The sequence below is a fragment of the Balaenoptera borealis genome (genome assembly GCF_965194805.1).
Source record: "Balaenoptera borealis genome assembly, chromosome: 21".
NCBI lineage: Eukaryota > Metazoa > Chordata > Mammalia > Artiodactyla > Balaenopteridae > Balaenoptera > Balaenoptera borealis.
The window spans coordinates 23,763,374-23,786,383 of record NC_138880.1 but is presented as its reverse complement, the minus strand read 5'-3'; the positions used below and the strand labels follow the sequence as shown (position 1 = coordinate 23,786,383).

At 40.9% G+C, this 23,010-nt stretch overlaps 1 protein-coding gene across 6 annotated transcripts in view; it reads left to right on the top strand.

Moving 5' to 3' along the window:
- The window catches only part of SNX25 (sorting nexin 25), a 117,169-nt gene that overhangs the window by 10,027 nt on the left and 84,132 nt on the right, over positions 1 to 23,010 (top strand). For all 6 annotated transcript variants that reach the window (XM_082375195.1, XM_082375192.1, XM_082375191.1 and 3 more), the window contains exon 2: positions 19,606 to 19,690. In XM_082375195.1, coding sequence (XP_082231321.1) covers positions 19,606 to 19,690 — 85 coding nt within the window. The remainder of the gene's footprint in view (positions 1 to 19,605; positions 19,691 to 23,010) is intronic.

Below are 23,010 nucleotides of genomic sequence, written 5' to 3'. Positions count from 1 at the left end.
TTACCAACTTCACTGTTAGGTCACTTTCTAAATGAGGGTTGTTTGTTTGGGTGGAGGTGACAGATGACAGGGGTAGATAGGCAGTCCTTCTCAAGGGCTCTGCTGGGTACCCCGGGGGGCCAGGGCTTGGGTTCAGTTAGTCACTTCTGCACCCTCCTTTAGTCCTGGGATGTGTTATTTAGTTACACAGTGGAGCTTTCCAGAAAGCCCAGTGGGGTTTGGTTGCATTTTGGTGGGCTTTTCAGCTCAGATGCTGCTTTGGGAGAATGCAGTTAGGAGAGTGAGCTGTGCCCGTCTGTCCCCAGGGCTGGCTGGTGCTTATCAGTGACTCTAGGCACTGGCCAGTCCTGGTACATTTGTCAGTCAGCCTGGGGTTTCCATGTATGAACGCCATGAGCTGGACGTAGAGGAAAATGAATATGGTAACTCCAAGTAAAATGCCTCTGAGGCCAAAGGGGAAACCGGAATGAATAGTGCATTTTTAGAATAAGACACTGGAACTTGTTTAGGTCACTAAGATCTATTTAGTAAGCTTTCTATTTTAGTGTAGAATACACTTCTTGGAAAGTTGGATGCATTTTTAACAAATACTCATTTCTAAAGTGACCTGAATTTCTGTAGTTCTCACCCACCTTGTATGTATGAGTGAGTTTACATTAATAGCAGTAACTCAAATTGTATAGGGTTTGCTCCTGTCTGCTCATGCAGGACCTCATCCTGCAGTTCTCCCCTCATTTCTGCCAGACCACAGGCAGTAATTTTATGTTTATGAATATGTTCACTTATGTTCTTCCGTTCCGGGTGCCTGCAAAACATTTGAGAGAGCCTTCTTTCTGTCACCTGTGCCAGTCTGTGAAAAAGCACATTTCTTCTTGGGCTACTGCTGTCTCAGTCCCCTAAAACTGGATATCCAGGAGTGCTCGGTCCTTCCGGTTTCTTTTGGTTTTGTTTTTTTCCTGAGCCAAAGCCACTTTATGTGCTTTATGGAAGTTGAGAATGTAGCCTTGTTTCTCTCACTCAGGTATACTTAAAATTTTTTGTTTTTTACCTTGTAATAGAAACTGAGGAGTTTATGTCTCTGTTTGCATCTCCTGTGAAGACAGACCCATCCCTTCTGTCTGGCTCCTTTCTGTACCTGGCTCAGAGCAGCCCCTGGGGTCAAGCTCGGGCTTTCTCTCCTAGCTCCAGAGCTTTCTCTGTCTCCAACCTTGAGCGGCTACACACAAGGCACCTCCCAAAGGCCTCTTCCTCGTATACAAATATACTCCTACAAATATACACCTGAGGGCCATGTGCAAACCCTGCCAACTTGTTAGGCGTGAAATTAATACCTTAAACATCCCAGAAATCGCGACGTGCTTTTCCTGAGGCACAGTTGTTAATCTCATATTGTTCCTTCTGATTTTTTTTCCCATTTCACTAAACCTTTCTGAGATTGCAACCCCTAGATTAGCTCAGGAGGTTGCTTTGTTTTCTAGATTTGAATTTTGATCATTCTTGAGGTCCCATTTTTGGAAGTATCTCACTCTTAGGCGGGCTTCCCCGGGGACCCCTGCAATAACCATCTCTACACGGAGGAGTCGAGATTTACTCCTCAGGCTTAGACTCACTTATTCAACTGCTTAACTTGACCTTTCCACTTGGTACCCTCAGTGGTGCCTGAAACTCAACAAGTCCAAGGCTCCATCTGTCTTGTGATCAGTGTCTCCGTCCCTCTCCCATTGCTCCTTGCGTCAGCGACTGGCACCTCCGAAAGTCCTGCAGCCAGAAGCCCGAGTCCTTCCTGAACTCTCCTCCTCCTTCCTCCCCACATGCAGTCCATCCCCCAGACCTGTCTCCTTACCTCTTGGGTATCTTACGTCCATCCACTTCTTTCCATCTCTCCTGCTTGGTCCCAGCTGCCATCATGTGCCTCCTAGGTGACTGCAACAGCCCCTCAATTCATCTCTCTGCCTCCGTGTCACTCCTCCAATTCCTTCTCTGAAAAATGCACACCCGGTCCAATCCCTCTTCTGCAGCATGTTTAATTAAGAGCTGTCAGCTTCCTGTTCTTGCCAGCTCTCCAGCCTGGTCTCCTGTCATAACTACCTTCACTTCTCATGCTCTGTCCTCAGCCCTCAAAGTGCCAACCTCGGTCTTTGGATGGCAACTTTGAATATTGCCTGCTCTGCCTGGAGCCCCGCTGTGCCCTTACCTGGCTAACTTCTCAGGCCTCAGCCATCACTTTTGCAGAGAAGCTCATATATTCTTGTGGCACCGTAAACCTTTTCTTCATTGTACTTAGCACAGTTGTGATTTTATACTTGGACGGTTCCTTGTCCGTCTTTCTCATTAACCCTTGAACTCCATGAAGGCAGAAACTCCCCCCTGTATCTTTAACATCTAGTATGATTAAGTAGGTAAGCAATAAATATGTCTTGAGTGAATGAATCACTGGGGATCAGTAGAGCATAGGCATTAAGAGAATGGTTCTGGAGTCAGCCAGTTATTTGAATTTGAATCTGGCTCTGCTTTAATAACCCTGTGACAGTGGGCAACTTACCTAAGATTTCTAAGCCCCAGTCTCCTTATCTGAAAAGTGGAGATAGTAAATACCTTAAGAGGTTGTTTGGAACAATGTGATAGTATATGAAAATATAAATACTAGTATTTGTAAAAGTGCTTTGAATTAGAAGGTGTTAAATGGTAGATGTTACACTTTTACCTTTTTAAAAAAACTTTTTTATAAGACTAAAGATGCAGCTTCAGAAAAATTACACAAAATAAATATATAGTTGGATGAGTGATTATAAAGACAATATCCTTGTAACTTCCAGAAGCCCCAGAAGCCCCCCTATATCTCCACCCCAATGGCATTCCCTTCCCTTCCACCTAAGTAACGCCATCTTGACTCTATAATAATCACGTCCTTGCGTGTTGTTACAGTTTTATCAGTCAAGCATGCATCCGTGGACATTATGGCTTAGTCTTGCCCATTTGAAAAAATTAAGTCTCCCCAGTATCCTTTTCTTTTCCCTATGGGTTATCTATTGAAGAACCTGGAGCAGTTGTCCTGGAGTGTCCTATAGTCTGGATTTTGCTGGTTGCATATGAATGATACAGCTCAGCTTGTTCCTTCCTCCTTTGTATGTCCTACAAATTGACACTGGACCCAGAGGCCTGATCAGACTTGTGTTTGACCCCTTTGGCAGGACTGTAGGTGGTGGTGTGACCTTTCATCAGGAGGCACGTAATATCTGATTGTCTTTCTTTTTGTTGTTAGTAGCTGTTGATGCTCAATACCTGGATCTGTTAATTTTTGGGGGGTGACAAATAGGGATGTTTTAATTCTGTCATTTGTCTTATTGGTTTGAATATTTTTTTAAAAGAGACATTTTTCCATCATCTACTGTTTGGTTCCACAGTGGTACAGTTCCTATAGAAAAGCAGGATAAATGCTAGATTCTTTCCCATTATCAGTTTTCCAAGATAATGAGTTGGTTCCCCATCATCCTCTGAAGGTGACCAATTAGTTATGTGTTTAAAAAAGTATTGTGAACTCATGGATTTGAATGTATTTGATGGGTTTCAATTAGTTGTAATTATTAGCTTTTTTGAAGCTTAGGCAGTCCCATCTCTGCCCAGTGGAAACCTTTTCAAGTTGACTCCTGAGTCCTTTTGATATGACCCTACTAAGTCTGAGAGTTTTCTTGCTATCTGGTATAATAAGATATTTCAGGTTCATTTTGAGCGTTTTCTGCTCTCACCTGGAATTAGCCATTTCTCTACAAAGAGCCCTGATTTCTTTTAAGGGAAAATAGTATTTCATGAACTCATTCTGTTTCAGTTCTGAGCAGCACAGCCAGACTCAGACCCAACTGTTGGGACTTCACCTGCTCATTTGTTTGTAGGGTGACCAATTGTCCTGGTTTGCTCAGAACTGTCTTGGTTCTAGCACTGAAAGCCCCGTGCCCCTGAGAGAGTGGGGGACTCATTCTAGGTGTTAGGGAGGCTCATTGCTGTTGGTTTGGTCATTGTGTCTTGGCCTTCTCTATGGAGAGATTGGAAGAAATATGTATGAGATCTGTCTTTTGCAAAGAGTAATCACTCAGTAGTTAGATTTATATACTCTGTGTCTTCAAGACAGGTAACACTTAGTTTGAACAGTGCTTTGCAATCGTCTTTGCCATTTCCTTATGATAGCCTATAAATTGACATTGTTTATGGGTTCAGGAAAATGGTTTCTATGGCCTCAGTTTGATTCATTTTACTCTAACCCATGGCTGTGAATACAGTGGACAAATACATGCACTGCAAGAGCCATAATGTGAATGTCATAAAGTGAATGCCTTAGTAATTGCTATAGCTAAACTTAATATTTATTGCATTTACTGTATGCAGGTGCGTATATGCATTACCCAGTTAAATTTTTATACCTTCCACCTGAGGTAGGGACTGTTACTCTCATTTTACAGATGGGAAAACTGAGGTTTAGAGAGGCTAAATCATGTGCCCGGAGCAAGTGGAAGAACTAAAATAAACCCAGGTCTTTCTTATTTTGGAGCCTCTGTAGTTAACCACTTTATTACCATTTTAATTATTAAACATTAGTTTGGTGTAATTTAAAACCTGATTCACGTTTTAAAAAACTTGAGAATCTTTGGGCTGGTTCTAGGATCTGTTTGGGAATTAGTGTCACTTTAGAGGTCTCAGAATGATGTCACAACGGCTCTTTCTGTGTTCGTGACAATCATTGCTAATCAAGTGAGGCAGCTTTTTTTTTCCCTGCATCTGGATGAAGCCTCAGAATCCTTTTCAACATAGCAGTCCCGGCAGCCACTAGAATTTCACTAGAGTTGAGATATAACGTGAGACCCAGCTGCCGTTCTGAGTGAGAAGCTCGTAGAACGGCAGTGAAGCCTCTGGGGTCCCATGGCACTTTTTCTGTGTTACTCTGCTGTCACTATACTGTGTCATAACAGTCAGTCATACATTCTTTTCATCTGTTCTAGGAAAAATCAGTTTTCTAAGCTATGATCCATAAACACTTAATTTCAGAGATGCTTTTAGGTATACTGCAAAAACAGAAGAGGCAGGATGAGAGACTTGTGGGGTCGGGGGGGGGGCGTCGCATAAATTTGAGAAACCAAGTTCTTGAAGCTTTACACTGTGTATTGCTATGCTAACGTTGTGAGAAATCCTAGTAAAGGAACCTGTTTAGCTGTTTAGTAAAGGAACCTTTTTAACCCAGTGTTTTCTAAACATGACTTATACCTGTATCCCCACATTTTTTTTTTTTTTTAAGCAACAAGGAGATTTATTATCTTAAGAAATGATACATAACCCAGAGGTAGGACAGGCCCAGGAGTAGTAGGGCAGGCTCCATGCGGGAATGTCCAGCCTCAGGACCATCTCTCTGTATCTTTCTTAGCTCTGCCCTCCCCGTGGGTGGGCCTGACGCCCTGGCTAGTGGCTAGATGGCTGCAGGCATTTCAGGCACCATAGCCACACAGGATGAGATCTAGATGGGGAAAGGCCCTTTTGGAACAAGGAAAGTGTTCTTAGAAATGCAGTGGCAGTGTTCCCTTCTTATCTGTTTGGCAAGGTTTGGGCGGGTACCCGCCTGTATGGAATTGTCGGCGGGAGGGGGCCGTGATTCTGTGATTGGCCTAGCCAGTCCTTTAAGGAGGAAGGAAGCAGTGGAGTCAAAACAATGAATGTTTCGCTTCATCGCCAAGGTTTTCAGGACTAGGAGGAACCTCTCTTTTTAGCCTTTCACACCTTCACTTACTCCTCACTTTAACCAAGCTTCTTGCTGTTCCTGACTTTACCTTTATGGGGTGTACGTGTTGCACCCATGTGCCCCTGGAAGACCTCTGCCCCCATTTCTGCACATTCAGTTCTTGTTGTTAAAGACCTAGCTCAAGCTCTTCCATCCGGTCAACTCTACCACACTCTTCAGTTCTGCCCAATAAACATTTGTGGAGGGAGGAGAGGGAAAAGTCAGGTGAATTCCAGGTTTCTGACTTGGGTGGCTGAATGGACATGGCCCACGTGGGCAGGTTTGGGATGGTGGAAGGTGAGGAGGTAAGTTTTGACCATGCGGATTTTGAGATGCCTGTGGTTATGTTCAGCCTGCAGGTAGGCTTGCAGCTCTGCCATTAGAGGGAGAGATCGGGGGGACAGATCTGGTGGGGGTCAGTGTGCACGTGTAGTTAAAGCTACAGGTCGATGAGACTGCCAAGGGTGGCCCGCAGTGGTTGAAAAGCAGCAAGCTGAAGGGCAGGCAGAGGAGTGAGAAGGACGGTGAATAGGAGAGAGAAACCCAGAGAAGCCAAGAGAGCAACAGGGACCCAGTGGCCAGAGGTGTTGGGTGAGGTGGGGGGAGTCCAGAAGGAGGGCAGGGAAGTGTCCCTGGATTTGACCCTGGACACCTGTGCGGGTGGTGTCTGGGGAGGGCAGTGTGGACATGGGGCAGACGTGGTGTTTATCCTCTTAGGTGAGGAGTGAGAACAGGTGAGGAGGCTGAGACGGGGTGCACGGTGCTCTCTGGAAGCTTGGATGAGAAGGAGAGAAGAGAAGGCGGCATTCACAGGTGTGTGTGGTGCGTGTGCTTTGGGAATTTTTGTTTTTGAGGAGAGATTTAATCACATCTTTGGGTTAAAGAGAAATCTTGAAAAGTAGAGAGGGAAATCCCAGAGGCAGAGGATGCTTGCTAGAGCAGCGGCCAGGCCGACAGGACCAGAGCACTGGTGGAGGGTTTAGGCTTGAGACTAATGGGAAAGAGGTAAAAGTGGGAGCAGAGAGAAGCTCGTAGGCAGCTGGCAGGGAACTGAGATGTTTCAAACTGGGTCGCCTCGACTGTCTTCGTAACTGGGAGGCAAATTAATTGCCCATAGTGAGGAGGATGATGTGTTGAGGGTAATTTTTAAGACAGGTGGAAAGAGGTTTGGTGAATCTTTTGTGACTGCCCCAATTTATGTAAAATGATTGCTCTACTCGTGTATTAAAATAAATCTTCCAAAAAATAAAACTTCTCAGCTTTTTTCAGGGGTCTTAATCTTTTGTCATCACGACCACTTAGTGGTGTTTCTCAAGATGTGGTCTAAGGATTTATAAATAATATAGGAATGCTTGCTAAAAAATGCTGTATGTCCAAGACACACCTTATAAACTTTCTGAATTAAGAATCTTTGTGGGGGGAGGGAGGAATAGGATCTAGAAATCTGCATTAGAACAGATTCCCCAAGTGATTCTTGAAAATGGGTTAGTGTGTTTTCAGGCAGCAGATGGGGGCCTCCGGATGTCAGCAAGGGCCGGGGAGACTCGGAGCCGCGTGCAGTGTCCGTGTCTGACGGACCCACATGTGAGAGTAAGCATTGCTGCATTCCCTCTGCTCAGAGGTAGAGTGGCTGCCACACTAAGGCTTGTCTTTAATACCATGTTTCTCATAAGGGAAGGTTTTAGTCTTTGAATTTGAACACATTTATTTTAGATAGATACGGAAGAAAGAATTTGTATGATCTAGACCTAGGCTGGGGCAGATAATTTTTACTCTCCAGTTAGGAGGGATGTAAAAATCGGCCTGTTTGAATTGTATTTTCGGTTTTTTGCAACTAGTAGTTTTATGGCAGTAATCCATCTCACGCACCTTAATATCTTGTACATGTATGTTATCCGGGCCACTGCCCAGAGCTCAGCTTTTCGCTTCAAGCGAACTATGGAAATAGAAATCCCGCTGGAATTGGAATCAAATTACCAATGTGATATTTTTCCAACCAGGTCCTAAATATCTTATCACCAGTTTTCATTTAAAAGCCAGTCCACAAATTTAATAAGAATGGTATTATGGTATCCAGGACAGTAACAGAGTTTAAAAAAAAAAAAAAAAAAGTGATTGCTTTCATTACTAAAGATCTCTGTGAAAAAAAGCAGTTCTGTGTGACTCATTGAGTTGTTGGGTTACATGATAGCTTTGAAGCAGGGGCAACCACTCTTCTACATTTATATTCAGTGGTTTCAGTGCGAACTCTTATGAAATGAGAATAATTTTTGTAATTTACTTCAATACGTATGAACTTCAAAATTCTTATGAAGTGATCTCATGGATTGGTTGTATATTTGAGTAGCTGTTCTCCTGTGACCTGGACCGGAGTGTGGAATGTAGAGGAGATACCAGAATGGGAAGAATGTTAGAATTCCTAAGCAGAGCCTGCCCCATTGTTAGAGCTCATTAGTTACTCGATTATGAGCTTCTGTTCCATCAAGGATAGATTAAGCCCCTTGAGCACAGAGAATGTCATGTATTTACCTTTGTCTCTGGTACCCAACTAAGTGGCAGACGCACAGAGCCCTCAGTATGTGTGAGATGATTGAATGAGTTGATGGAAATGTGATTCATATCGTGGAAACCTCTGATTTCCCTTGTGAGCTCAGAATTACAATGGAAGCCAGTGATAAAACGGCTACAGAATTTTTATTCCTACAGACCTTTGCAGGAATGCAAAAAGCTAATGCCAGTTTTCAGTGATCTTTCCTAAGCCAATTTGCTTTTTCTTCATTCTTCTCCCCCAGCCGTAGTCTCTGTTCTATATTTGCCAGTTTAGACAAACTGCTGCTGCCTGTATACTTTCAAGTGCATGTTATAATTTCAGTTTCCAAATCTGTGTCTGGTTTGAAATATACTTAAATTTCTCTTGTAATCAAGTGGAGTGTGTTTCCTAAGGATCTTCAGATTTGAGTCCTTGACATTAGAAATGAAGCACAATTTTTCTTCCCATGAGTCTAATTCTTCCAACTGAATGGAAAAACAATCCTTAATATATTAGCCTATCTCAAGAAACACCTCTATTGATAAGTTAATAGAGATTTTGTGTTTGCATTAATAATCGTTTTTCTCTTAGAAAGCAAATTAATCACCAAGAAACATTATTAAAGGAATCTGCTTGTGATACTAGTCAAATCTGAAAGTATGATAGGTCATAATACTAATCACATGTAATATAACTATAATCATTCTTTGATTAACATTGTAAAAAATTTGGACTGTGACTTTTGGCACCATAGTAACTATGTTTGAATACTGTTTTATAATTTAAAAAAAACCCTTTTACATGCATTATCCTTCTTGAGGTGCATAATAATCCTTTAGTATAAATAGGGCAGACATTATTTAAACTGAATCTCAGAGAAATGGACATATTCATTATAAGTCAGCAAGAAAATGGCAAAGAATCAACTCTCGCCTCCTTTTATCTGGGTCTCAATTAAGTGCTCTTGCCACTATCATGTGATGTCATATACTTTTGCCATAGTAATAATAATGGGGTTATGCTCCAGCCTGAAGCACATTTGAGTTTCAGGTTTGTTCAGAGGAAAGATCTAGCTGATTTCATGCCCAGTCATAGGATCTAGTCTCAGGATCTATCCTGATTATCTTTCATTGTAGAAAAGGAAACAGAACCTTGATTCCTACATCTGCATGCAGGCAGGGTTGGCCTTTAGCCTGAACACAACAATACTTCGATAACTGGCGTAATAAGCTACGGAAGCTACTGATAATCTAATCTACCATTGATCTCTTGCCGAGTTCATTTTAGGTAAAATCATGATAGACATTTATGCTTCTGGAGGCCAAAGTGGTTTACTTTACTGTGTAAGTATCCCTGAGGGTAGAGAACGCCCTGACCTGCCCCTGTGGCCATTACCCATCTCCCCACCTGGAAATAAATACCCTGCAGTGTTGGGCTTTCAAGGCACGTAGGTTAGTGTTGGTTGAAGAGTCTGGAAAGGGACTTTTCCTGTTCACCTTTGCATAGTTTGTGCTTCAGAGTGTCCCCTACCCCCCACGCCCTATTGTCCCTTCAGTTTCTCACTGGCTGATAGAAGACTCTGCTTGAAGCACATCAACATTCTCGAGGCGCACAGTCCTTTGAAGTCAGAGTCCAAATCCAGTGTATGGTTCATAGACACTTCCAGTGTTTTTTAGAACATTTTTGGTGGTACTACACTTAGATCAATAGCATGGAAATGAATGTTTTTCATTTAAAATAGGAAAAAATGGTGAGGCCTAAGTAAATACACAGTAGTTATAGTTAAATTACAGTATAAGTAAGTCAAAATAATATATTCCAAATCATTTATTACATAAAAGATGCTCATGATATAATACTGAGTGTGAAAAACCAGGTGCAGAACTGTGTGAGTACTGTGATCCTAATTTCTTCAAAAGTGTATGAAAATAAAAAAGCACCAATAGTAATTTTTATAATTAATAATGTGTTATTAGGCATTGTTTAAGTGCTGCATGTGTGTTAACTCAGTTAATGCTCTTATCAACCCTAAGAGGTAGGTACTGCTGTTATCTTTGTTTTACAGTTGAGGACATGAGGTACAGAAAAGTACGTTGTCCAGAGTAAGTAATAGTAAGGATTGGAGTCGCTAACTAGGAGGAAATAGACCAAAATATCAATAGTGATTATCTCTGGAAAATGGTGTTATCAGTTGATTTAATTCTGAATTACATCTATAATATAGAATGTGTCTCTACACTTGATATAATTAGAAATAGTATTTTTAAAAGAAATTGAAGCATCTTTGGAATCTAGAAAAACCATATGAGAACATTTGTAGGTTTGAATTTCAAAGAATAGCTTTTCCTTCTTATATCTAAAACAGAAATTATTCTTGATTAAGAGGGGTAAAAACACACAGAACCACTACTTTCTATCAATACAGTCTCCCTAAATGATAACCTCTCAGTATATGTTTGACAAGTTTCTTTTATCGATAAGGAGAACAAGACCTTTTTTAACTCATGGTTAAACATTATATGATTTCAATTTTCTTAAATTTACCAAGGCTTGATTTGTGACCCAAGATGTGATCTATCCTGGAGAATGTTCCATGTGCACTTGCGAAGAAAGTGTAATCTGCTGTTTTTGGATGGAATGTCCTATAAATATCAATTAAATCTATCTGGTCTGTTGTGTCATTTAAAGCTTGTGTTTCCTTATTAATTTTCTGTCTAGATGATCTGTCCATTGGTATAAGTGGGGTGTTAAAGTCCCCCACTATTATTGTGTTACTGTCGATTTCCTCTTTTATAGCTGTTAGCATTTGCCTTATATATTGAGGTGCTCCTGTGTTGGGTGCATATATATTTATAATTGTTACATCTTCTTCTTGGATTGATCCCTTGATCATTATGTAGTGTCCTTCCTTGTCTCTTGTAACATTCTTTATTTTAAAGTCTATTTTATCTGATATGAGTATTGGTACTTCAGCTTTCTTTTGATTTCCACTTGTATGGAATATCTTTTTCCATCCCCTCTCTTTCAGTCTGTATGTGTCCCTAGGTCTGAAGTGGGTCTCTTGTAGCCAGCATATATACTGGTCTTGTTTTTGTGTCCATTCAGCAAGCCTGTGTCTTTTGGTTGGAGCATTTAATCCATTCACATTTAAGGTAATTAATTATCGATATGTATGTTCCTATTACCATTTTCTGAATTGTTTTGTGTTTGTTTTTGTAGGTCCTTTTCTCCTCTAGTGTTTCCTGCTTAGAGAAGTTCTTTTAGCATTTGTTGTAGAGCTGGTTTGGTGGTACTGAATTCTCTTAGCTTTTGCTTGTCTATAAAGCTTTTGATTTCTCCATCGAATCTGAATGAGATCCTTGAGGGTAGGGTATTGTTGGTTGTAGGTTCTTCCCTTTCATCTCTTTAAATATATCGTGCCACTCCCTTCTGGCTTGTAGAGTTTCTGCTGAGAAATCAGCTGTTAACTTTATGGGAGTTCCCTTGTATGTTATTTGTCATTTTTCCCTTGTTGCTTTTAATAATTTTTCTTTGTTTTAATATTTGTCAGTTTGCTTACTGTGTGTCTCGTCATGTTTCTCCTTGGGTTTATCCTGCCTGGGACTCTCTGTGCTTCCCAGACTTGGGTGGCTATTTCCTTTCCCATGTTAGGGAAGTTTTTGACTACAATCTCTTCAAATATTTTCTCAGGTCCTTTCTTTGTCTCTTCTCCCTCTGGGACCCCTCTAGTGAGAATGTTGGTGCGTTTAATGTTGTCCCAGAAGTCTCTTAGGCTGTCTTCATTTCTTTTCATTCTTTTTTCTCTATTCTGTTCCACAGCAGTGATTTCCACCATTCTGTCTTCCAGGTCACTTATCCGTTCTTCTGCCTCAGTTATTCTGCTATTGATTCCTTCTAGTGTATTTTTCATTTCAGTTATTGCATTGTTCATCTCTGTTTGTTCGTTCTTTAATTCTTCTAGGTGTTTGTTCTTTAATTCTTCTAGGTCTTTGTTAAATATTTTTTGCATCTTCTCGATCTTTGCCTCCATTCTTTTTCTCAGGTCCTGGATCATCTTCACTATCATTATTCTGAATTCTTTTTCTGGAAAGTTGCCTATCTCCACTTCATTTAGTTGATTTTCTGGGGTTTTATCTTGTTCCTTCATCTGGTACATAGTCCTCTGCCTTTTCATTTTGTCTATCTTTCTATGAATGTGGTTTTCGTTCCACATGCTGCAGGATTGTAGTTCTTCTTGCTTCTGCTGTCTGCCCTCTGGTGGGTGAGACTATCCAAGAGGCTTGTGCAAGTTTCCTGATGGGAGGGACTGGTGGTGGGTAGAGCTGGGTGTTGCTCTTGTGGGCAGAGCTCAGTAAAACTTTAATCTGTTTGTCTGCTGATGGGTGGGGCTGAGTTCCCTCCCTGTTGGTTGTTTGGCCTGAGGCGACCCAGCCCTGGAGCCTATGGGCTCTTTGGTGGGGCTAATGGCAGACTCCGGGAGGGCTCACGCCAAGGAGTACTTCCCAGAACTTCTGCTGCCAGTGTTCTTGTCCCCACGGTGAGACACAGCCACCCCTGCCTCTGCAGGAGACCCTCCAACACTAGCAGGTAGGTCTGGCTCAGTCTGCTGTGGGGTCACTGCTCCTTCCTCCTGGGTCCTAATGTGCACACTACTTTGTGTGTGCCCTCCAAGAGTGGAGTCTCTGTTTCCCCCAGTCCTGTTGAAGTCCTGCAATCAAATCCCGCTAGCCTTCACAGTCTGATTCTCTGGGAATTCCTCCTCCCATTGCCAGATCCCCCAGATTGGGAAGCCTGACGTGGTGCTCAGAACCTTCACTCCAGTGGGTGGACTTCTGTGGTATAATTGTTCTCCAGTTTGTGAGTGACCCACCCAGCGGTTATGGGATTTGATTTTATTGTGATTGCGCCCCTCCTACCGTCTCACTGCGGCTTCTCCTTTGTCTTTGGAGGTAGGGTATCTTTTTTGTTGAGTTCCAGTGTCTTCCTGTCGATGACTGTTCAGCAGTTGTGATTCTGGTGCTCTCGCAAGAGGAAGTGAGTGCACATCCTTTTACTCCGCCATATTGAACCAATCCATGGTTAAACATTATAAAGCACAATCCAGGAAACTGATTCTGATAAAACCAGGTTTTGTTTGAATACTTAAAAACTTCACCAGTGATAGAAAGTGTAAAGGCACAATACGCAATAGAACATGTCCAGGAAATGGACACGTTGCTCTCTGGAAAGTACAGCCTCAAAAGCAAAAATGCTTCAGGAACACTATGTTCTATTATGTAGTGTCTTAACTTTGGTGACTTAACTTTCAACCCTTCTCTCTTGCTTTCGTTTCCACTATACCTTTACCTTCAGAAAACCAAGAAATCAGCTGTTAAACCAACCAGCTGATTAGCCTCAACTTGTTGCAAGTTGATAACATTTTGAGTTTTAGTAGTGATAATAGCTGTACTTCGCTACTGTGTGCCAGGAATACTGCTAAATGTTTTCCATGAGCCAGCAATTACCGACTAGATGCCCAGCGTTCCAATGTGGCTCAGGATTTGGTCCAAACAGTGTAAGCCCACAATGTTTGGAATAAAATGAATTACTTGGAGATATGATATAAAATTCTTGATTTCCATTTTTTGTTGAAAAGAATTGGGACCCCTAGCAATCCCCTTAACTCATTTATTTTCCTTGCCAGGCTCTTGTTGTCTTGTTTCTTTTTTGGACCCCTGATATTATTTTCTTTAATTCTCTGAGGTGTTATAAGCCCACTTGAGCTAGAGAGGGAGTGGCTGGGACAAGGACCTACCATTAGTAAGAAGTCCTGTTGGACTTGGGAGCCCTCATAACTCCTCACGGTGGCCACTCAGCTTCCATTCTGACATGACTGTTGTCATTCATGTCACAGCCTTTCGTCAGGGTCTTAGTCAAGTCAAATGGCCTTTCCAGTTTCTCAGTCCCTTCCTATCTTCCTGAGAAGGGATATGTGTGGGTCCTTCGTTTCTTTGGTTTTGATTAAATTATTTTTTGAGGAGGAGGCAGAATATGGTTGGTTTGAAAGGAGCCATGGTTTTGAGAATAACATGGTTATTAGTCATGAGATCCCAGTAGACTGTCAGATGCTGAAAATACTTGGAAAGACTCGGCCACGTGACAACTCCATGTGGATAATGATGATTGGGGGTTTGTGTTTGTTTTCCTAACATAAGTCACTCTTTCAGTAGCTTTACAGGAAATTATACCCATCATTCCTTCAATTGCTTTTCTTTTTAAAATAAACCAAAATAAATAATTTTTTTTTTTTTTGTAGAAGTATATAGCAAAGGAGAGAAACACTTGTTTATTTGAGTAGCTCAGGTAATAGGCATGAAAGGAATTACCAGTCATGGACTGGCTGTTCTAGCCCCATCTCTGCTACCACAGGAAGGAACACAGTAAACAATGTCATCCTTGTAAACAATGGAAAATGAGGTGTATGTCTCAGCTGGATTCCAGATCATTCCTGGTTGTCTAGTTGCTAATGGTATCAGAGTACCCAGGACTCTCCACATGGATTCTCTCCAAATGTTGTTCCCTCAGGAGAGGGTGTCTTTACTCTGACATAAAGACAATTTGAGTGTATTATGGCTGTAGACTAACAGCTGACATTCAGGAGCAAACAGAAAGCTGATATATACTCAGGAAAGGATTTGTTGATATGGCATCTATTCCTTGATGCTGAGAATCATATATCAGAGAAGAGCTTTCAGGTTTTGCCCTGTCTTTGGAAAACGCTTTCTTTTTTTCTTTTTAATAAATTTATTTATTTATTTATTTATGGCTGCATTGGGTCTTTGGTTTTTATTTATTTATTTATTTATTTATTTATTTATTTATTGGCTGTGTTGGGTCTTCATTGCTGCGCATGGGCTTTCTCTAGTTGTGGCGAGCGGTGGTGCGCAGGCTTCTCTTGTTGTGGAGCATGGGCTCTAGGCACGCGGGATTCAGTAGTTGTGGCTTGCGGGCTCTAGAGTGCAGGCTCAGTAGTTGTGGCTCGTGGATCTAGAGCGCAGGCTCAGTAGTTGTGGCTCACGGGCTTAGTTGTTCTGTGGCACGTGGAATCTTCCCGGACCAGGGCTCGAACCTGTGTTCCCTGCATTGGCAGGCGGATTCTTAACCACTGCGCCACCAGGGAAGCCCGGAAAACGTTTTCAAAATGAGCAATTATATGTTGAGGCTGCTCACTTTCTCTCCCCAGGGAACTCACTGAGTGATTAAAAGTGATCTTGACAAGTTGGTTCTAAGCTAGGTTTAAATCTTAAAATGAAGACGGGTTTCATTTATTTTAATTAAGTAAAAAATAAGATGTATTTTTTTACATGACAAGGGTTCTGGTTCACCAAACTCCCATCTATCTTAATATTGGGATATGGATGCCAAACATCACATGAGGGCGGATTGCTCAGGCTGCACTCGAAGTCCTCAGTTCTGGATTGGGTAGTGAAGACTTCTGTCCCTTACCCTTTGTGACAGAGAGAAAAGGACGCACATTTTTCTCTCACCTTTCCTAAAACCAGCATTATTAGGAAAGTGATTGTCAGGAAGAGGCAGGCTTTCCCTGAGGAATGGGAGGGACCTGTGCAGTGCAGAGAGGGAGGTTAGCATTTGCTGTAACGCATCTTTTGGGGAAGTCTCTGCCGTGTGGAGTTCCTTTTTTCAAACCTATAAATGGAAGGAGAATGAAGACAGGCTTTGCTCCACTGCCCTCTGGGCCACAGGAATGCACATGTGCCTCTGTTTTAGTGCCGGCCTTCTCCCCTTCTTTCCCTTCCTCCCCTCCTTTCTCTCTTTCTCCACCTCGGGATAATGATTAATTAGTGAATTCCATCTCTGTGATCTGAAAGAAAAGGAGTATGTAGTGACTAATCTACACTCACGTAGTAGTTTAGTCATGAGGAGATTCTGGCTCCGTAAATATTAAATCCTTAAAAAAGGAATTTCCATGCATGGTTACCCAGTTACTTTGGGCCCGTGATGTTTTCTTTTATCTTCCTGTTCTCCTTAATTACAGACTCGCCATCAGGCTGTGAGGATGGGACAGGGCTGAAGAACTGTTTTTTTTTTTCTTTCTATTAAGGGCCAGTGACCCCCTGGGGGATGGGGTGCAGGGAAATCCAAAACCAGTTTGGAAAACGAGATGGAAAAAATAATAGCGCTTTTAGGTAAAGAGCCAACATAGAAAACGTTATTCTCATATAAGCTTTTTAAATTAAAGAGAGTAAAGGCCTAATTCAGGTACAGTGAGTAGTGACAAACATGTTTATTGTAGGTATTACATCTAAGTATGAAGCAGAGAGAGAAAAGAAATATGCAGACAGATGGCGAGAATTAGTAAAGCCCTAACTAGGGAGAGAAAGAAAAGATAAAAAGTAAGAAACTATTTTGAAGGAAGTTGTAATGATAGATACAAGAGCTCACAATATGCTTAGGTATGCATGTGCTGTCGTATTCACACCTGCTTCTCTCCCAGCCCTTAAAGACAGTTTCCATTTTAAGAACCCCAATTCAGGAACTTCTCAATTAAGTGTTGTTTGGCTGTGGTTTCATCATCCGGTTAGTACTGTGCATGAAAACTGCCATACCTATATTTGGGAAGCTGTAAGAGACTGCTGAAGACTTGAGAAGTTGTGATTAAAGTTATTTATCAGTATAGCACTCTAAAAGTATTAACTCAATTAAAATTTTGTCCCCAGTTCATAAGTTGTTGAAATATCTGCCTGATGTTCTAAAAAGCACTAGGATTTAAAAATTCTTCTCATCTCTTCAATTTTTTTCTTTCACGAACTAAAATTTTAAAAATTGCAGTAAAATGTACTGACCCCTTAATTTTATAGCAAGCTACTCAGAGACTAGAAAATGGTTTTAAACGCATGAGAGTATATTTCTTTTAGGAATAAAGTGGCTTTTTTCTATAGGATTATGTATGATTAAGGTTTTTTTTAAAAATGATTCCTTGGGAAAGTGTTGAACGTTATATGTTAATTTGTAGCATGAAGGGATTCTTGAGGCTTTTAAAAGTGTTTCAGCTAAGGAATCTCAAGACTATGGCATTTGGGACTTCCCTGGTGGCACAGTGGTTAAGAATCCGCCTGCCAGTGCAGGGGACAGAGGTTGGAGCCCTGGTCCGGGAAGATCCCACATGCTGCGGAGCAACTAAGCCTGTGTGCTACATTACTGAGCCTGCACTCTAGAGCCCGCAGGCCACAACTACTGAGCCCGCGTGCTACGACTACTGAAGCCCACGCACCTAGAGCCCGTGCTCCGCAACAAGAGAAGCCACCGCAATGAGAAGCCCACGCACTGCAACGAAGAGTAGCCCCCACTCGCTGCAACTAGAGAAAGCCCGCGTGCAGCAACGAAGACCCAATGCAGCCAAAAATAAATACATAAGTAAATTTATTAAAAAAGACTATGGCTTTTGTTTTTTAATAACAGTGATCACAAAAATGGATGATACTCTTGGCATTTGACCCATGGGTAGTGTGAAACTAAGCCAAGGACTAGAAATTCTCTGCGCACGGGCGGGTGGTCCAGGGCCATGGGGTTGATTGCAGCTGTGTTGGGGTGGCCTGCCCGAGAACAAAGCGGTTTCCTCATGCTCATTTACTGGATGAAGGTGATGCTAACATGAGCCATTTAGATCTCCTGAGTGACTGTGGTGGTGCTAGTAAAGCGCTTGTAATATTTCCCATGCCTAAAGAAGTACTCTACGTTCCACTACTAGTAGCTTTTTTTTATGCTCGGAAACCAATAAGTGGCCCAATTACATTATACATGCTTTTGATCACTTTGGTATGTGATCAATTAAAAGTTTTCCTCTTTAATGTCGTCTTACTAGCCAGATAGTGGGATTTAAATCTGGTACATTGCCTCTCTCTGTTTTTGTTTTTTGTTTTTGCCAGCTAGTATCTTTTTATAACTAAAAATTTTAAATTTACTGTTACACAGACATATATGGAGGAAGAAGTTAAAATCCTATGCCTCTGCCTATTAAAGGAAACCACTTTTAATAGTTTAGCATATGTGCTTCCAAACATTTTCCATCATGGAAAACTTCCCATGAAGGCATATGTATCCCTAATTCATTCCTTTTAAGGGTTGCATTATATTGTAAAATATGAGCATATCATAATTTAACTCTTTGGCTATTGATATACACTTGGGTTATTTCCAATTTTTTGCCCTTATAATCAATATAGCAGTGAAATTCTTGGTACGTATACTTTTTTGCAATGTGGAGGTATTTTATGCTGGCTAGATTCCTAGGAGTGGAATTGCTGAGTGAAGATAGTGCATTTAAAATTTTGACACGTGGCTCAGTTTTCTTAAAAGCTTGTAGAAATGGACATTTCCCCCAACAATGTATGAAAATGACCATTTCCACATATCTTTGCCAACATTAGATATGATGACTCTTTGCCCCTGTCTTGGCAGTCTGATGGTATCTCATTGCTCTGATTTGCATTTCTCTAATTGAAAAGGAGTTTGCATATTTTTTTCATGAATTGATTGGTGTTTATATTTTATGATTGCCCTGTCAATTTCTTTGCTTGGTTTTCTTTTGAGTTATTTTTCTTGTCTTAGGATCTCTGTATATAGGAAATAATAGTCCTTTGTTATACATGTTGCAGATATTATCTGTCAGTTATATTTTATAGTTAGTTATCTTTTGTCAAACAGGAATCTTATATTTTATATAGTCATATTTGTCAGGGTTTTTTTCCCCTTATAACTCTTATATTTTGTGTCTTGTTTTAGAGAAACCTTCTCCATCCCAGGATTAAACACAGCGTCTCCCTTGTTTCCTTTAAATGCTTTTTTAGTTAAAAAAAATATTTAGCGTTTTAATCACTTTGGAGTTATTTATATATGAAGTGTGGGATAAGACTCTAATCTTTTTTGCCACATGAATATCAAATTGTCCCAACACCACTTATTGAATAGTCTGTTTTCCTCACAGATTTCAAATTCTCATTATGTTCTTAATTCTCATATATATATGTATCTATATGTAGGTGTTTTTGTACTTTCTACCATTCTGTTGATTTGTTTATTCCTACGCTGATATCATACTGTTTTGATATCTGGTAGGGAAAATCCTTCCTTAATTCTTCTTTTTCAAAAATTTCTTAACCTTAAGCATTTATTTACTTTTCCAGAAGACCTTTATAATCTGTTAAGCAATATTTTAATGCCTGTTTAAATGGTTTTTCATACCTTTGTTTTTATTTTTATGTATGATTTATTCATTCAGTAATATGCATCTTTTCTTCTTCTTCTTCCATTTCAGAGTCCTGTGTATGGAAACTCAAACGAGTCAGTTCAGTCTAGAAGGGTAGTCATTTCTCATAACATGGACAAAGCTCTGAAAGAAGGTAAGGATTAAGTTAGGATATATAATTACCATGGGAAGCAATTCATTATGTTCTAAAAGGAAAATAGTAATTCCTAGCAAATTTATCTATCCTTGTCTACATGTTGCATTTGAATTTTTTCTTCATGAATTTTTACTTGAAGACTTAATAAATACATCCATATTTTAGTTAAAGGGATGGGATCTAAACATTGATTAAGTAGGAATTTGCAGGTCACATGAAACTAGCCAGCTAAGTGGAGCTAGTTCCAGGATAGGAAGCAAGGATCTGCTCTCTGTTACCTAAAGTAGGTATCAGGAAACTTTGTTTCTTTTAGATATAACCTAGAGAAGGTGTGTTGGGGATAAATACACTCAGGCTCGCTCATGGACAAACCAGTTAACCAAATTAAGGGATATCAGTCAACCTTATAAAAGAATGAAGGACATTCACGTGAAACTTGTATTAAGGATGATTGGAAAGGGGATTGTGGCGGGTACAATATTATATGTCTAGAAATGGGGACAAGTAAGTGTAATTACAAATATTAAAGTTTAAAAGAGAATAATATATTTTGATCAAATTAAAGTTTAAAAAGATATTTTAAAAATTAAATTTCTAAAAACTGATAATTTCAGTTATATGTACAGAAAAAAATGTCTGAGGTTTTTCAGATGAAAATACATGGTGTTAAATATGAAGTTAGGAGAGAACTGGCAGCTATACCAGACACCCTTAAAAGGCTTTCTCCTGAAGTTACATTTCCTAGAAAACTGACAGAAGATAGACTTTTAAAAATCTTTTTGACTTACTATTAAATCTCACTAGATCTATAGCCTAATTTTCACTAGGCTCCCCTGAATTATCTCACTAATGTGGGCCAGAGAATTTAATTCAGTAATTATTGCGTACCTGCTGTTTGCTCAGTAGACTTGGACTACTCTAAGTAGCCAGACTGCTTAGACTGTCCAAGGATTAGATGCTGACACAGCGGAAGCAGAGCTAGTACCTCAAAGAGCATGACTTCCCCCTCCCCATAGGCTCAACTTATCTTGTTCATGACTCACTCTTTCTTCCTTCCTTCCTTCCTTTCTTTCTTTTCCTTCCCTTCCCTCCCTTCCTTCCCTTCCCTCCCTTCCTTCCCTTCCCTCCCTTCCCTCCCTTCCTTCCCTCCCTCCCCCCCTCCCCCTCCTTCCCCTCTCTCTTTCTTTCTTCGTAGCTGCACGCGGGCTTTCTGTAGTTGCGGTGAGCGGGGGCTACTCTTCGTTGCGGTGTGCGGGCTTCTCATTGCGGTGGCTTCTCTTGTTGTGGAGCACGGGCTCTAGGCGCGCGGGCTTCGGTAGTTGTAGCACGTGGGCTCAGTAGTTGTGGCTCGCGGGCTGTAGAGCTCAGGCTCAGTAGTTGTGGCGCACGGGCTTAGTTGCTCCGCGCATGTGGGATCTTCCCGGACCAGGGCTCGAACCCGTGTCCCCTGCATTGGCAGGTGGATTCTTTTTTTTTTTTTTTTAATTATGCTATCACAGTGGTCTTTATTTATTTATTTTTATTTTTATTTATGGCTGTGTTGGGTCTTCGTCTCTGTGCGAGGGCTTTCTCTAGTTGTGGCAAGCGGGGACCACTCTTCATCGCGGTGCGCGGGCCTCTCACTATCGCGCCTCTCGTTGCAGAGCACAGGCTCCAGACGCGCAGGCTCAGTAATTGTGACTCACGAGCCTAGTTGCTCCGCGGCATGTGGGATCTTCCCAGACCAGGGCTCGAACCCGTGTCCCCTGCATTGGCAGGCAGATTCTCAACCACTGCGCCACCAGGGAAGCCCCCTGGCAGGTGGATTCTTAACCACTGCGCCACCAGGGAAGTCCCTCATTCATGCCTCTTTACCTAGTGATATGAAATATCCGTCCATTTTTGTTGAATGAATGAATAGATCAACCAGTGACATAACCTAATAACCCCAAAATCTTCCCAGAAGATGACTTTCCTTTTGCACACAGAGAGTAATTATTAATTGCATTTTTGAAAACTTTGTACACTGTAAAGGGCCATCTATATATCAGTGAAATTGTTGTTCTTATCATTATCATTGGGGCAGTTCCTGGTGGAATGAGGACTGTTTCTTTGTGCCAGGGGACTCAGGTCATGGACATTTACAACCTGCGGGGCTCTACCTCTTGGGCATGGAAGATTGCACCCTGAGTTATCCTGGGGAGAAGGCAGAGATGGAAAATGGCTGTCTCGGAGCTTCTCTCTCATACTATTTACTTAGGCTGAGTCATTCCTTGTTCTGAACATTTATAGATAGAGACTTACCTAGCATCACATTTTCTAGACTAAATGGTAGCTTTTTAACTGGTCTCTTCACCTCTAGTAATTCTCTACTTTGTTACCCTAAATCCTCTTTTCAGGTTAATCTAACTAAAGCTGAAGTTCTAATCATGTTATTCCATTCTCTCTAATCTTCAGTGATTCCCTCTTACTGCTTATTTCTTCGAGAGCCGTCCTAGAAATTAGATGTATTTGAGTGATAATAGCATCTGGATTTTTGTTGGCTGTTTTGCCTTTAGAAGAAAATCTCTTTGCTTGGCAGTGAGAATAAGTGTTCTTTCACTTCTCACTGTGGTTTGTTACATTACTTATGCTTATTTCTTAATGAAGACCATAAAATGATTTTATGATCACGAATTTCTGTCTCCTTGAATTGACCTAAAAGGTATATTTAAAAACATTTTGTTCATATGTGTACTTGTGTAAGTGAGTGTATGTAGTTAGGTAATACGTACTTAGAATCATGGCTTTGTTTTGTACTTTTTATATTTGTTATATTTTTATGATACTTAGTTTGAAGAGGGGTGCTGATGAGCTATTGATGGAAGATATGCCTGTGGCTAACACATATCTCTATTACTGAGTACAGATTTTTGTCAGTATTTATTTTTATCCATTTCTCACCAAAACCTATTATCAGAGGAGTATTTCAGATGTGTAATAATTAGAGTATGCAATGTGGTTAACAAATGTAGTGAGACATTATGTAGGTGAATATGCCCTTCACATAAATCTTTTAGCATGCTGAAAAGATCTTATTTTTAGAGATTAAGTCTCTTATAATTGCTCTTAATTTCCTGCTTTAATTTGAAATTAAATTTTAATGAAAGGAAAAATGCTTCTATTTTTCCAAACATTTTGGTTTGCAGATTTATTTGCTACTAGCTAAAAATTCTTTGGCATGAAAACTTTGTTTGACACAAGAGTACGAGAGAAAGAATTGCACATGAACAAATTAGCAGTGTTTTATTGGCAAGGTGTGTGTCATCATGCTCTTGTTGCTTGGCATTGGGGTGCCC